At 48.5% G+C, this 14299-nt stretch overlaps 1 protein-coding gene across 1 annotated transcript in view; it reads left to right on the forward strand.

The window, feature by feature from the left end:
• Window positions 1-14299, forward strand: part of CEP170B (centrosomal protein 170B) — an 88197-nt gene that overhangs the window by 38073 nt on the left and 35825 nt on the right. The window contains exon 5 of the mRNA XM_056850862.1: window positions 1357-1495. Coding sequence (XP_056706840.1) covers window positions 1357-1495 — 139 coding nt within the window. The remainder of the gene's footprint in view (window positions 1-1356; window positions 1496-14299) is intronic.

A 14299-nucleotide genomic window follows, 5' to 3' on the forward strand; every position in this document is an offset into this window, starting at 1 on the left:
GCTATGCAGAGGCAGGCAGTGGCAAACCACCTCTGAACCTCTCTTGCCTTGAAAACCCTACGGCAGGGGTCCTCAAACTACGGCCCGCGGGCCACATCCGGCCCGTCAGGGTCCTGGACCCGGCCCCCTCCTCCCTCCGGAGCTGCCGCCGCCACGCCCATCCCTTATCCAAACTAAGGCGGCCGTTCGGCGTATAAAGCTTCGGCGGCAGCAGTGGAGCAGTGACACCCGCGCTGACCCGGGAGCCGCTGCCGCCTCTGTGCCTTCCCCACCGCGGCTGCCCTGAAGAGCCGCCGCCACCTTCCTTTCCCCAGGCGCACGCGTGGCTCGGGGAACGGGAGGCGCCGCCTTGGACTGCAATGTGCCTTTCACCGGCGCTGCTCCTCCTGCCGCAGCAGCACCGTAGCCCTGAAGGAGCCATGCTGGGCTGGAAGAAGAACATCCCCGTCTGCCTGCAAGCCAAGCAGGAGTGAGGCGAGCGGGCGAGCGAGCGCCGGGGACCACGAGCGGGGGGCTTGGGTAGCGGCGCCTCCGGGGAGGGCTGAGAGACCCCCGTCTCCTGCCGGCCTCCTCCCGCGCCCTTCCCCCTTCCCCTCAGGTGCTCTTTGCCAAGCAGGGGGCCAGCCCAGCCCGCCTCCCGCTCCAGGAGGCGAGAAAGGAGAGCACGCAGCAGTGGCGGCGGGGGTCTCTCAGCCCAGCGAAGGGGGGAGTGTTGGCCATGGAGAGGCACCTGGGGGAGGGGCAGCACGTCCTCCTGCCGCAAGTTAATTTTTCTTTGCCTGGGTGCCTGGCTGCCTTCCCGTTTGTGGGGGGCCAGCCGGCCCCCAACAGTGTTTGAGGGACAGTGAACTGGCCCCCTGTTTAAAAAGTTTGAGGACCCCTGCCCTACGGGGTCGACATAAGTCGGCTGCGACTTGACGGCAAAAGAATAAAAAAGCTTATTCAGTCATTGCAGAACATTTATTGTGCTTTATGAGCTTTCTCAGAAGGTGTTTGCTTCCTATAGAAAGAAATGGTGTCGTGGCTATGAGCAGTGGTTTAGAATGGTGGACTCTGATCTGGAGAACCGGCTTTGATTCCCCACTCCTCCACGTGTGCAGCGGACGCTAATCTGGAGAACTGGATTAGTTTCTCCTCCTCCACAGGAAGCCAGCTGGGTGACCTTGGGCTAGTCACAGCTCTCTTCGAACTCTCTCAGCCCCACCTACCTCACAGGGTGTCTGTTGTGGGGAGGGGAAGGGAAGGTGATTGTATAAGCCGGTTTGATTCTCACTTAAGTGGTAGGGAAAGTTGGCATATAAAAACCGACTCTCCTTCTTCTTCAAATAAATGACATCTCTTGCCTTTCCCCTTCAGCACGAGAAATACACCAGCCAGCTTCAGATGAGTTTTAAAGGACTGGCCATGAAACGGGCGGAGCACCTGATGGAGCGCGCGGGAGAGGCCGAATCACCGCAAGCCAAGCTGGAGAAAGGCGACAAGAAAGCAATTACAGGTGCCAGTTTTAGAAAACCGGTTAGTCAAGGGTTGACAGAAGCCCTTGGGGGCTTTTGATTTCCCCCGTCGATTAGTGGTATAATGAAAGTAGCCGGTTGCTACTTTGGAGAGTCGCTGTGGATCGCAGGTAACAAAACTCATTTCATCGTAGGCGGGCTGAAATCAGATAAGCTGGTGTTTCTTTGCACAGCCGGCGTGTGAGTAAACGCTCTTCTTGTGAGTAAATGGACACGAAAAGCTTACGAGCTGAACAGGTCTGTCCACTTTCTTTCTTGCCGTGTCTTTATTTTTTTTCGTGAATGAAGCACAAACAGCACAGGCAGGGGGGGAAATGTGGAGTTTTTGAGGACATGTATTTTCACGTTGAGGTGACCACAAAGCTGAACTGAGTCTTAATAAACAGAATCGGGCAAGCCATATGTTGGAAGTTTACCGCTGGAACAGACAGGTATCGTTTTAGTTTCCAAGTTTGAGGCCCTATCAAAGGAAGGCTGCTTAGGCTGGAGAAAGTCTTCGACCCTTGCTGAGCTGAGTAGAAGGATACACGCCAGTGCAGCTGCACATTCACCCAGTAAGAAACCAAAAAAGTTTATTTCACTGTGTTTACAAAGCCTCTCCAGAATCTGCGGAAAGGATGAAATAGGGCCAAAACAGGATTACAGACAGGTCTATTTCTGGTAAATGTTGAGAGTTCAGTTTGAACTGGAGAGCAGGATTAAGATCCCCAAATTTCACCCAGTCTCCTCACAGATTTGGTATTGCAGGGGTCTAGAAAGGTCCTGCATTCAGGTGAAAGCAGAGTCTCGCGTCTGGGTAGGTCCTCAGGACAACCCAGTGAGGGAGGGGATAGGTGGAAAGAAAGTGAAGTGCTCCAGTTTACCCAGCAAGTGCCATGGCTGAGGCCCAAATCACACAAGATGAGTCAAATTGGGATTTGGCTCCGAGTTTCCAGAAACCACCTCCCTGGGGCTGTTTTGGGTTGGGAGGACAGCATGGAGGGCTTAAGCCCTTCCTCTCCTTGCTAGGGTTGCCAACCTCCAGGTGGTGCTGTGGAACACAGGCAGGATGGTGCTGCTGCAGTCGTCTTGTTTGTGGACTTCCTAGAGGCACCTGGCTGGCCACTGTGTGAACAGACTGCTGGACTTGATGGGCCTTGGTCGGATCCAGCATGGCTTTTCTTATGTTCTTACGAGATCTCCTGCTATTACAACTGGTCTCCAGACAGTAGAGATCAGTTTTTCAGGAGAAAATGTGTGCTTTGGAAGGTGGGCTGTATGGCATTGTACCCCGCTGAGGTGTTTCCCCTGCCCAAACCCCACTCCCAAACCCTGCCCTCTCCAGGCCCCACCCCCAAATCTCCAGGTATTTCCCAACCCAGAGTTGGCAACCTGACTCCTTGCGCAGTGGCCCTGATAGGGCCCGGTCGCACTTGGACAAAATAAGTTCTCTGCAGCTTTTGTGTGGCTGTGGGAAATGTGAGTCAGGTAAGAACCAAGAAACGTCTTCACATGGCCTTGGTGGTGATTTGAACAAGGGTCTCGACAGTCTTAGCCCAACACCCTAGCCACTAGGCTACAGAAATAAACAGGAATCTAAAAAAAAAAGAGTAAAGGTAGTTCCCTGTGCAAGCACCAGGTCATTCCTGACCCATGGAGTGACGTCACATCCCGATGTTTACTAGGCAGACTATGTTTATGGGGTGGTTTGCCAGTGCCTTCCCCACTCATCTACACTTTACCCCCAGCAATCTGGGTACTCATTTCACCGACCTCGGAAGGACGGAAGGCTAAATCAACCTTGAGCGGGCTACCTGAAATCGACTTCCGTCAGGATCGAACTCAGGTCGTGAGCAGAGCTTTTGACTGCAGTACTGCAGCTTACCACTCTGCACCACGGGTCTCTTAAAACAGGAATCTAGAGGCACGATAAAGATGAGCACATTTTATTCTCATGTAAAAACTTGCTTGCTTGTAACGTGCCACTAGGTTCCTGTTTATTTGTGTAGCGATGCACTAACGCAGCTGCTTCTCTGAAATCACTACCTTACGTTGGTTCTCTAGCGCGAGCGCTTTCAGAAACCGTATGGATTAGGGGACGCTAAGCTGCGGCCACCGCGTCGCTTCTCCCGTCAACAAACGCCACTTGTGTGGTTTTAAAGGCCAGCTTTTCTGTGGGAGTTCTTATGGGTCAGAAGAGGACAGGCTGCTGGACGTATTCCTTCAATTCCCTCTTGAAACCAATCTCAGTTGCAAATAAAAAAAAGGGAGTGATCCTTAGCCGGCCTGGCCGAGGCTTGTCCGAGGCCAGCGACAGTGATTCTCGTGACCTTAATCCTCCCTGCGGCGTATTGTCCTTGTAAAAAATCCCCTCTAAGCTGGGAGAGGGTATTAGTCGTCCTTTCGCTGCTAGTTCTCTGCTTGCGTCTTCAGCTCATGGAAAGAGCGAATTCACGCCGACAGGCTTCTGTTTCGCTTGCGTTCCCTCTGCTCTGTCAAAGGGATCTCCCTTTGCCATTGAATGCCCGAGTAGGTCTAGTTGTACCTGAGGCGACTCCGGCAGATGCGATGGGTGCCGTGCGGCATCTCTAGAAGCGAGCCAGGAACCCGCTGTCGGTTGGAGCCCTTTCCTCGTGATTACCTGTGACAGCGGGGAGGGGGTAGAAGGGGGTTACCATTTTCTCCACCTTGAAGGAAGCTGCCCAGTGGCGGTGGCAGCTGTGGTACGAGCTAGATCCTTTTCCTCATGTGGCAAGCACGTAACTTAAACTCCCCAGTGTTATTAATTTGCATCTGTCACCTGCTGGCTTGGCGGCCGCGGGGCCTGCATCTTCGTTTACACACAAAACGTTTCGGGCAGGTCTGTTGATAATTGGTGCGTGTTGAAGAGTCTCCTAAGGTGGAACTCAGCTGTTTGGGTAGCGGCTGTGGGTGGCAGGACTTGAATCCAGACAGGGAACGTGTTTTTTCCAACCCACAGGGTCTCAGAGCTGGTGCAGGGTCTGCAGCTAGAGCCAGAGCATGTTGGTGGTGTAGTGTTTAAGAGCAGTGGACTCTAATCTGGAGAACCGGGTTTGATTCCCCACTCCTCCCCATGAGCGGCGGACTCTAATCTGGTGAACTGGGTTGGTTTCCCCACTCCTCCACATGAAGCCAGCTGGGCGACCTTGGGCTAGTCACGGTTCTCTCAGAACTCTCTCAGCCTCACCTACCTCCCAAGGTGTCTGTTGTGGGGAAGGGAAGGTGATTGTAAGCTGCTTTGAGACTCCTTAAAGGTAGAGAAAAGCAGGGTATAAAAACCAATTCTTCTTATGCGCTTTGCTGAAACTATTACTCCTCCGACTTTGGAAAGGTGAAAGGGTCAAGCCCCTAAAATTTTTATCTGGCTTGACCAATCCCAAGGCTTTGTACTGCCCATTCAAAAATTATACAAAAAAATTAAAAAAGAGAGAAGGGGGAGGGGCTGAGGCATGCAGAAGGTCCCAGGTTCAATCCCCGGCATCTCCAGTTAAAGCAGTGGTTCCCAACCTTTTTTTGACCAGGGACCACTAGGACTTTTTTGTTCGGTGCAGGGACCCCAAGGTTCAAAATAAAAATTCTGAGAATTTGAAAATAAACTTTAATCATAACTGTTAGTTAAACATTAAGCTTAGAATAATATTTGAATATATATATTTATAATAGAGAACTTTTAATTGAAAATATTAATTTATTATGGGTTTATAACTTTGTTTCGCGGACCTTAATTTAGTTCTCGCGGACCCCTGGGGGTCCACGGACCCCTGGTTGGGAACCAGTGAGTTAAAGGGACTAGACAGGTAGGCGATGTGGAAGACTTCTGCTTGAGACCCTGGAGAGCCGCTGCCTGTCTGAGTAGACAATACTGACTTCGACGGACCAAGGGTCTGATTCAGTAGAAGGCAGCTTCATGTGTACACGATCTGAACTTGTGTCCTGCTTGTCTTCTCCGCACCTAATGAGGGTTCCACCCCTTGAGGGCATACCTTCCCAGGGCGCTTGCAAATGAGGTCCCAGCCCTCGACTCCTGGCGTGAGTCCTGGAGTTCTGAATGGTGCTGTTATCAGGGGTTAAAATGGCCGAGGAGCAAGTTGAGCCAAAAAGACCCCGCAAGAGAGGTGTGTGTTTGGGGGGCTGCTTGGGTTCGTACCCATCCAGTGACACCTGCGGAGGTGAGGGTGGGCCTCTATGAATCTCGACCACTGCTGGCTTGTTCTGAGCTGAGCGCTGGCCGCTTGGGCTCGGCTCGCTCTGAGCTGCCGGCGACACAGAAGAGAAGCAGCCTGGCAGTAACTTTCCTCGTAAGTCAAAAGGCCGATTTGTCCCTGCCCATTAGGCCCGAAGTATATTTTCTCAGGCAGGAAGGATTTTATATGATATAGCCCTCAACCTCAATGCCCCGTTCCCTTCTTTCTAAAGCGATAACGTTCCAAGGAGAGTTTTATCATTCTCTTCTAAATCGATCGCTTGTGGGCATAAAGGGTGCCAGGCGACTGTTTTGCGGGTTTGCCACCACCTGAATGGCGGCTCTTTGCTCACTGAGGTTTCCGCCATCTCTTTTCTTTCAAAATCATTAGTGGATTTAAATCCTTAACCAAATGACCGCCTTAATACCTTGAATAGCGAAGCGAGCTTACTTAGCGGCGCTAGAAAAGAAGCTTTCGGGTGAAAACTGCTTGGTTAAGCCTGTAGGCATTTTAGTAATTTGCTTCTGGCAAATGACAGCCAAGGTCTTTGGTGACCAAAGTCTCTTTTTTGAAGGACAGGAAAGCTTAAGAGACACAGGAGAGGCAAAGGAGCAATAAAAACAAACCAGTTCCATTTCTTCCTTACCATTGCTTGCTATGTATTTTAATAAAACGTTAAAACAGAACAGTGAAAGGATGCGCAACTTATTTTTTTTTTGTCTTTTTTAATATACGGCAGAAGCAAGCCCATCACTACGAGATCTTATTGAAAGAGGTAAATCAAAAGTCCTAAAGCTACCTGTGCTTTGCAAGAATTTGTTATTGTTTAATAAAAGAAAATGATAGAAGGAGATCTCAAGTCCCACGCTTTAGGAATAAGCTGGTTGTCTGATTGGATTATGAAGAATGATATTCCTAGGTTGTAATGCTTTGTGTGTCTCCAGGGGTAGTGTGTAGTTTTTTCGATCTTTCCTCCACACACACTCCCCACTGTTTGAGACAACAGCGAACTGCACAGGGGCGACTGGTATGTCTTAGAATAATTCTTGTGGTTTTTATGCATTCAGCTTCCCAGCTGGCTATAAATGGGAGTCCTTCAGAGTGGATTCATAGTTTATATAGTGCCGCTGTTGGGTGTGGCGTTTTATAAGGTTGGGTCGGCACCCCGGCAAGAGAAATGAGGGGGTGACCTCATTGCGTCAAGGTGACGTTCGGTGATTCAACTAAAGCTCAATAGTTCAACTTGAGTTTTGGGTGAATCTTAGTGTTGTGAATCTTGGAGAGCAATAATTTCTCTTCTGGTTTCGTGCTGGATACAGTGTCGTGCATTGGTGTGATGCCGAATTCTCCCCCCCCCCATCCCCCCACCCGTTTATGAAGCGGTGGTGTGGAATGGGGTTCGAGGCCAGGAGGTCTCCCGGGAGACATGGCATCCCTAATGTAAGTGCGAGAAGTCCCTGATTTAATAGTTTGTCTCTTGAATGGCAAGAGCACACCTGGGAACATGTTTTCTCCAACCCACAGGGTCTCTGAGAGTCGGTGCAGGGCCTGTAGCTAGAGCCAGAGCATGGGTTTGATTCCCCGTTCCTCCACTTGAGCGGCAGACTCTTAATTTGGTGAACCGGATTGGTTTCCCCACTCCTCCACGTGAAGCCTGCTGGGTGACCTTGGGCTAGTCACAGTGCTCTCCGAACTCCAAGCCCCATCTACCTCACAAGGTGTCTGTTGTGGGGTGTGTGTGTGAAGGGAAAGCGACTGTAAGCTGCTTTGAGTCTCCATAAAGGTAGAGAAAAGCAGGGTATAAAAACCAACTCTTCTTCCTTAGTTTATAGCGTAGGACAGCCAAAATGCCATCTCGTGCGCATGAATAGTCTTGGAGCATCTGGAAGAGTGGAGAATGATATTTGTGGGGTGGAAGCTGCCTGTAGGAACTGGATTTGTTAACCTTCCCTGCTTTGTTTGGTTTCTGAGATTCCCCCCCCCCTACACTTCCGCTTTCAGTTGTCATAGAAATACATCTGGCAAGTGCGGAAACCCAGGAGGAGGCAAGGGTTGTAGAGGAGAAGAGTTTAGAAAAGAGATGTGGTTAAAGTGTCGGACTAGGATCTGGGAAACCCAGGTTCGAATCCCCGTTCTGCCATGGAAGTTTGCTAGATGGCCTCCGCCAGTCATATACTCTCAGCCTCGACCCTGGCAAGTATTTGGATGGGAGACCTCCATGGAATACCAGGGTCATGACAAGAAGGCAGGCGATGGCAAACCACCTCCCAAGGTCACTTGCTTTGAAAACCCTACGAGTTTGCAGTAAATTGGCTGCGGCTTGACTGCTCTTTCCACCACCAACGTTTTGTGAGTTTGAGTGCATGAGTCTGAGTGCTGAGCCAGTGTGGTGTAGTGGTTAAGAGCGGTGGTTTGGAGCGGTGGGCTTTAATCTGGAGAACTGGTTTGATTCCCCACTCCTCCACAAGAGTGGCAGACGCTAACTTGGTGAACTGGGTTGGTTTCCCCACTTCTCCACATGAAGCCAGCTGGGTGACCTTGGGCTAGTCACAGCTCTCTTTGAGCTCTCTCAGCCCCACCTACCTCATAGAATCATAGAGTTGGAAGGGACCACCAGGGTCATCTAGTCCAACCCCATGCACAATGCTGGAAATTAACAACTACCTCCCTCCACATCCCCAGTGACCCCCAACCCTCCCCCCGCCATGCAGGATCCCACAGTCAAAGCACTCCCGACAGATGGCCATCTAGCCTCTGCTTAAAGACCTCCAAAGACGGGGACTCCACCAAACTCCGAGGCAGTGCATTCCACCATCGAACAGCCCTCACCGTCAGAAAGTTCTTCCTAATGTTTAGGTGGAATCGCTTTTCTCTTACCGGTAGTTTAAATCCATTACTCCGTGTCCTAGTCTCTGGAGCAACAGAGAACAAGCTGGTTCCCTCATTAACATGGCATCCCTTCAGATATTTAAACATGGCTATCATGTCTCCTCTCAACCTTCTCTTCTCCAAACTAAACAAACCCAACTCCCTGGATTCCAGACCTTTGACCATTTTGGTCGCCCCACTCTGGACACACAGGGTGTCTATTGTGGGGAGGGGAAGGGAAGGTGATTGTAAGCTGGTTTGATTCTCCCTTAAGTGGTTGAGAAAGTCGGCATATAATTCCTCCTCCTCCTCCTTCTTTACCCATCATATTCAGGGGCTTTAGACATTCTGTAAACCTTAAGAAATTAAAGCCATACTTCTCTTTTCAGCTTCCAAGCAAGCTGTCTATCCGTTATCTGTCTGCCGGAGATGGAAGCGGGTGTTATTAATAATGAATGGGAAAAGGGCTAGACTGCAGCAGTATAGATTTTTCTTTTCGCCCTTCCAAGTCTTCAGGACCATTTATGTAAAAGAAGAATTATCCTCCCTTCTTTCTTTGTTTCCATCTGTATGTCTGAGGGTCAGTCTTTTTGCTCTACTTTAAAACTTTTTTTAAAAAATTGGAAATCCTGTACACTCTAGGGTTAATTTTTTTTAAAAAGCACAATATTGTGTGGAGACATTTTTTGGTTTCTGAAAGGCTAGAATGAACTGCAGCTGTGATCAAAGCGGCATGAGCTGTCAATTAAAAGACGTCTCTTGGGAAGCTGCCCTGTTTTAATGCATAGCTCTCCTTTCTCTGATTTGGCCAGGCGGTATTTTTAGCCATCCTCTCAAGTTCATTGTCTGGATTGAGCTGGTACAGTGCCCTCTTTTTATTGTCATAGACTTTTTAACAGGAAAGTGGTTGGTGGTTTACCTTGACTCCTAAAGATGGATTTAACATGACTCCTAGGCTCCTTTCTAGATCCCCAGCTCAGCTGTCCCCCCACCCTCCAATTTTTTTGGTTCCTAGCTCTCTACCCTTGCTCTGGCTGCCAGGGCTTCCCAAATTCTGTAGAACTCTGATTGCAGTCCCAACAGAGGAGGCAAAGAAGAAGAGGAGTTGGTTTTTATATGCCAACTTTCTTTACCACTTAAGGAAGAATCATACCGGCTTACAATCCCCTTCCCTTTCCCCCTCCCCACAACAGACACCCTGTGAGGTAGGTGGGGCTGAGAGAGCTGTAAGAGAGGTGTGACTAGCCCAAGGTCACCCAGCGGGCTTCATGTGTAGGAGTAGGGAAACCAACCCGGTTCACCAGATTAGACTCTGCTGCTCCTGTGGAGGAGAGGGGAATCATCTTCCCTTTACCCCCAGCAAGCTGGGTACTCATTTCACCGACCTCGGAAGGATGGAAGGCTGAGTCAACCTTGAGCCGGCTTCCTGAAACCGACTTCCGTTGGGATCAAACTCAGGTTGTGAGCAGAGGTTTTCACTGCAGTACTGCAGCTTACCTCTCTGCTCCACGGGGCTTCTTGGAGAGAAAAGTGGAACATAACTATGTAATTTTTTAAAATAATTTTATTAAATTTATTACATTTATTATCAACAAAATTACAATACACAAAATAAAGAAAAAGGAAAAAAACAAACAGACAAAAAGATACTTCTGTTTTCCTTTGTATCAGATATAAATCTAATTAAGAAATTACAACCTGTTCTCTGCTACATATACAAAATTATTTTTAAAAATTATTCTTACAACTAAAAAACCAAACTTTTCTCTATCATTCCTACATTCTTATTCTTCTACTCTTCAAACCCACAAATCATCAATTCGTTCTGTTCCGTATTGCGCAAAAAGTCCAAAAACGGTTTCCAATTTTCCACAAAGATACGTTATTTTCTCTGATCAAAGCAGTCAGTTTGGCCATTTCTGCTAATTCTAACATCTTGACAAGCCATTCTTCTGTTGCAGGTATACATGGATGTTTCCATTTTTGCGCATATAATATTCTTGCTGCTGAAATCATATATAATAGCAAACACCCATAGCTATTTGCTATTATATAGTGGAAATAAATATGTAATAATTAATAACAAATAAATAATAATTCCCCAGCATCTCCAGTCAATGGCTAGCTAAGGGGAAAGATTGGGAAGGACTTCTTCCACTGCTTGGGAGTAGACCTGCTTCTAATCATGGCTGGCAGTACTGAGAGAGATGGCCCCTTGATCTGGTGAAGCGTATTCTGATGAGAAAAAAGTGTTAGTGTTGGGGACGTTGGATTAGTTCTTTTTCCAGAACTCCTGTAAGAACATAAGAAAGGCCCAGCTGGATCAGACCAAGGTCCATCAAGTCCAGCAGTCTGTTCACACAGTGGCCAATCAGGTGCCTTTAGGAAGCCACAAACAAGACGACTGCAGCAGCACCATCCTGCCTGTGTTCCACCGCACCCAAAATAATGGGCATGCTCCTCTGATACTAGAGAGAATAGGTATGCAGTATGACCAGTATCCATTCTAACTAATAGCCATGAATACCCCTCTCCTCCATGAATATGTCCACTCCCCTCTTAAAGCCCTCCAAGCTGGCAGCCATCACCGCATCCTGGGGCAGGGAGTTCCACAATTTAACTATGCGTTGTGTGAAAAAATATTTCCTTTTATCTGTTTTGAATCTCTCACTCTCCAGCTTTAGCAGATGACCCTGTGTTCTAGTATTATGGGAGAGGGAGAAAAACTTCTCCCTGTCCACTTTCTCCAAACCATGCATAATTTTATAGACCTCTATCATGTCTCCCCTTAGTCGCCTTCTTTCCAAGCTAAACAGCCCTAAGCATCCTAACCGCTCCCCATAGGACAGTTGCTCTAGTCCCTTAATCATTTTGGTTGCTCTTTTCTGCACCTTCTCAAGCTCTATAATATCCTTTTTTAGGTGTGGTGACCAGAACTGTACACAGTGTGGTCTCACCATAGATTTGTACAAGGGCAGTAGGACATCAGCAGTTTTATTCTCTATTCCTCGTCTAATTATGGCCATCATGGAATTTGCCTTTTTTACAGCAGCCGCACACTGGGTTGACATCTTCATTGAGCTATCATTGAGCTCTGCTGATATTCTAAGCTCTTTGAAGAACACGGGTTACCGGAAGGCGATAATGTTTTGCTGGGACTTCATATCTCTCCTCACAATATTTCAAATACCTTCCCGCTGTAGGAGCTGCTCTGTGAAGAGGATGTGTCCCTGTCGATCGCTTTCACTGTAATCACACCGTCATCGATAGTTCAATATTTATCTAGACGAGTGCTCCCGCTGACCTTAATCCTGTCATTTAAATGGATATCGTCTCTCCCCGTTCTCGGCCACCCCCCATCTCTGCCTTTGCCTGGGCGGTCTGCCGGAGCTGATGAGCCAAGAAAAGGGCTTGGATGAATTGGTGCCATCTGGACAGACCGGCATAAAGTGGAGGTGGAGGATGGGGGCATTGGAAGGGTGGTTAATGAGCCGCCTTCAAAGAGACTGGCTTTAGTACCGTGGAAAAGACGAGTGTGCTTTAGTTACTTTTCACTGAAGCTTCGCTCTCACCTACTGCTTGTGCCTTCTGCTTGTTTAAGTGCTGTGCCCCCTTTCATAGAATAGAATCATGGAGTTGGAAGGGACCACCAGGGTCATCTAGTCCAACCCCCTGCAAAATGCAGGAATTTCACAACTCCCTCCCCCACACACCCCCAGTGACCCCCTACTCCATGCCCAGAAGATGGCCAAGATGCCCTCCCTCTAATGAACTGCCTAAGGTCATAGAATCAGCATTGCTGACAGATGACCATCTAGCCTATGCTTAAACTCCAGGGAAGGAGCACTTCCCACTTCCTGTTCCACTGAGGAACCACTGTAAGTGTTAGAAAATTCTTCCTAATGTCCAGGTGGAAACGCTTTTGGTTTAATTTCAACCCGTTGGTTCTGGTCTGACCTTCTGGGGCAACAGAAAACAACTCGGCACCATCCTCTGTATGTCAGCCCTTCAAGTACTTGAAGATGGTTATCATGTCCCCTCTCAGTCTTCTCCTCTTCAAGCTATACAGTCTTCTTTTCAGGCTTCTCCTCTTCAGGCTTGACAAAGATGAGCTCTTCCTAGTCAGAAAACACTTTGCTGGTCCTGCTGTGTGTGTGTGCTCAGTCCTCTTTCAGAGACAAAGAACAAGGGGGAATGCTAGGCCAGGCGCAGGGCCACACGGCCACTGAGGTAGAAATATTGTATAATAATTTAGACAGGGAGGGCTATTGCGTGTAGGAATTTTCTAACATGAGATTTGGTTCAGAGAGTCTGGGTGGGTCTTAGGGTGGAGTTATGCTGTAAGGAAGATTTCCCCTCAGAGCTCTCAAAAATGAGTGGAGACTAGGGTTGGCCAGCTCCCAGTTGGGAAATACCTGGAGATTTTGGGGGTGGAGCCTGAGGAGGGCAGGGTTTGGGGAGGTGAGGGGCTTCAATGGGATAGAGTCCAATGCCATAGAGTCCACCTTCCAAAGCAGCCATTTCTCCAAGCGAGCTTATCTTGGTCTCCTGGAGATCCGTTGTAATAGCGGGAGATCTCTGGCTACCACCTGGAGTTTTGTAACCCCAGTGGAGACCCAGATATGTCCCTCTTGCCTTCTTGGTAGAGTTGAGAAATTCCTGGAGATTGAGAAATAGTTGAGAAATTCCTGGAAATTTTTGTGGTGGGGCCTTGGGGAATTTTCTGGCTCATCAGTTTCCATTTTGAAAATGGCCAACCACCCCATAAACATAGTCTGCCTAGTAAACGTCGGGATGTGGATGTCGCCCCATGGGTCAGTAATGACCCGATGCTTGCATGGGGGACTATCGTTACCTTTTACCTCTCTTCCCTTGCTCCTGAAACTTTCCCAAGTGAAACTTATCAGCTTGTTTGCTGTTTTTAAACATTTACTTCCATGTGTGTGATGAACAGTGCATTCCCCCTTTGGCTGATCTCTGAGAAGTGATGCCTTGAGTTGGCAAGAACGATCCTACGCAGCTGAGTGCACAGTTTGAAAGTAAAGAGTTGAAAAGCCAAGGGATGAAAGCATTTCTCAGTTAATTGACAGTGTCTTAACCGCCAGGGCTGGAAAAAAAAGTCAATTGCTCAACTACCTAGAGACATAAAATTTTAATCATGGTGCCTAAGAATTCCAGATTTTTTTTCCAGCTCTGCAGATGAAGAAGCAGCAGAAGGTTTTTATACCCCTATTTTCTCTACCTTTAAGGAGTCTCGAACTGGCTTACAATCAAAATATTGTCGAAGGCTTTCACGGTCAGAGTTCATTGGTTCTTGTAGGTTATCCGGGCTGTGTAACCGTGGTCTTGGAATTTTCTTTCCTGACGTTTCGGCAGCAACTGTGGCAGGCATCTTCAGAGTAGTAACACTGAAGGACAGTGTCTGAAGGACAGTGAAGGAGACACTGTCCTTCAGTGTTACTACTCTGAAGATGCCTGCCACAGTTGCTGGCGAAACGTCAGGAAAGAAAATTCCAAGACCACGGTTACACAGCCCGGATAACCTACAAGAACCAATGGCTTACAATCACTTTTCCTTCCTCTCCCAAGAACTGAAAGAGCAGAGAGCATATGTGGCTTAACAGGGGACTCAAATGTCTGGCACTAGATAGTTCCTTTTTGTCGGGGGCCCGCAACAGGGTGCGTATGGGTGCTATGACACTGGCCAGGACCTTTCCTGGCCCCCACCATGTG

Source organism: Euleptes europaea, chromosome 6 (genome assembly GCF_029931775.1).
Source record: "Euleptes europaea isolate rEulEur1 chromosome 6, rEulEur1.hap1, whole genome shotgun sequence".
Lineage (NCBI taxonomy): Eukaryota > Metazoa > Chordata > Lepidosauria > Squamata > Sphaerodactylidae > Euleptes > Euleptes europaea.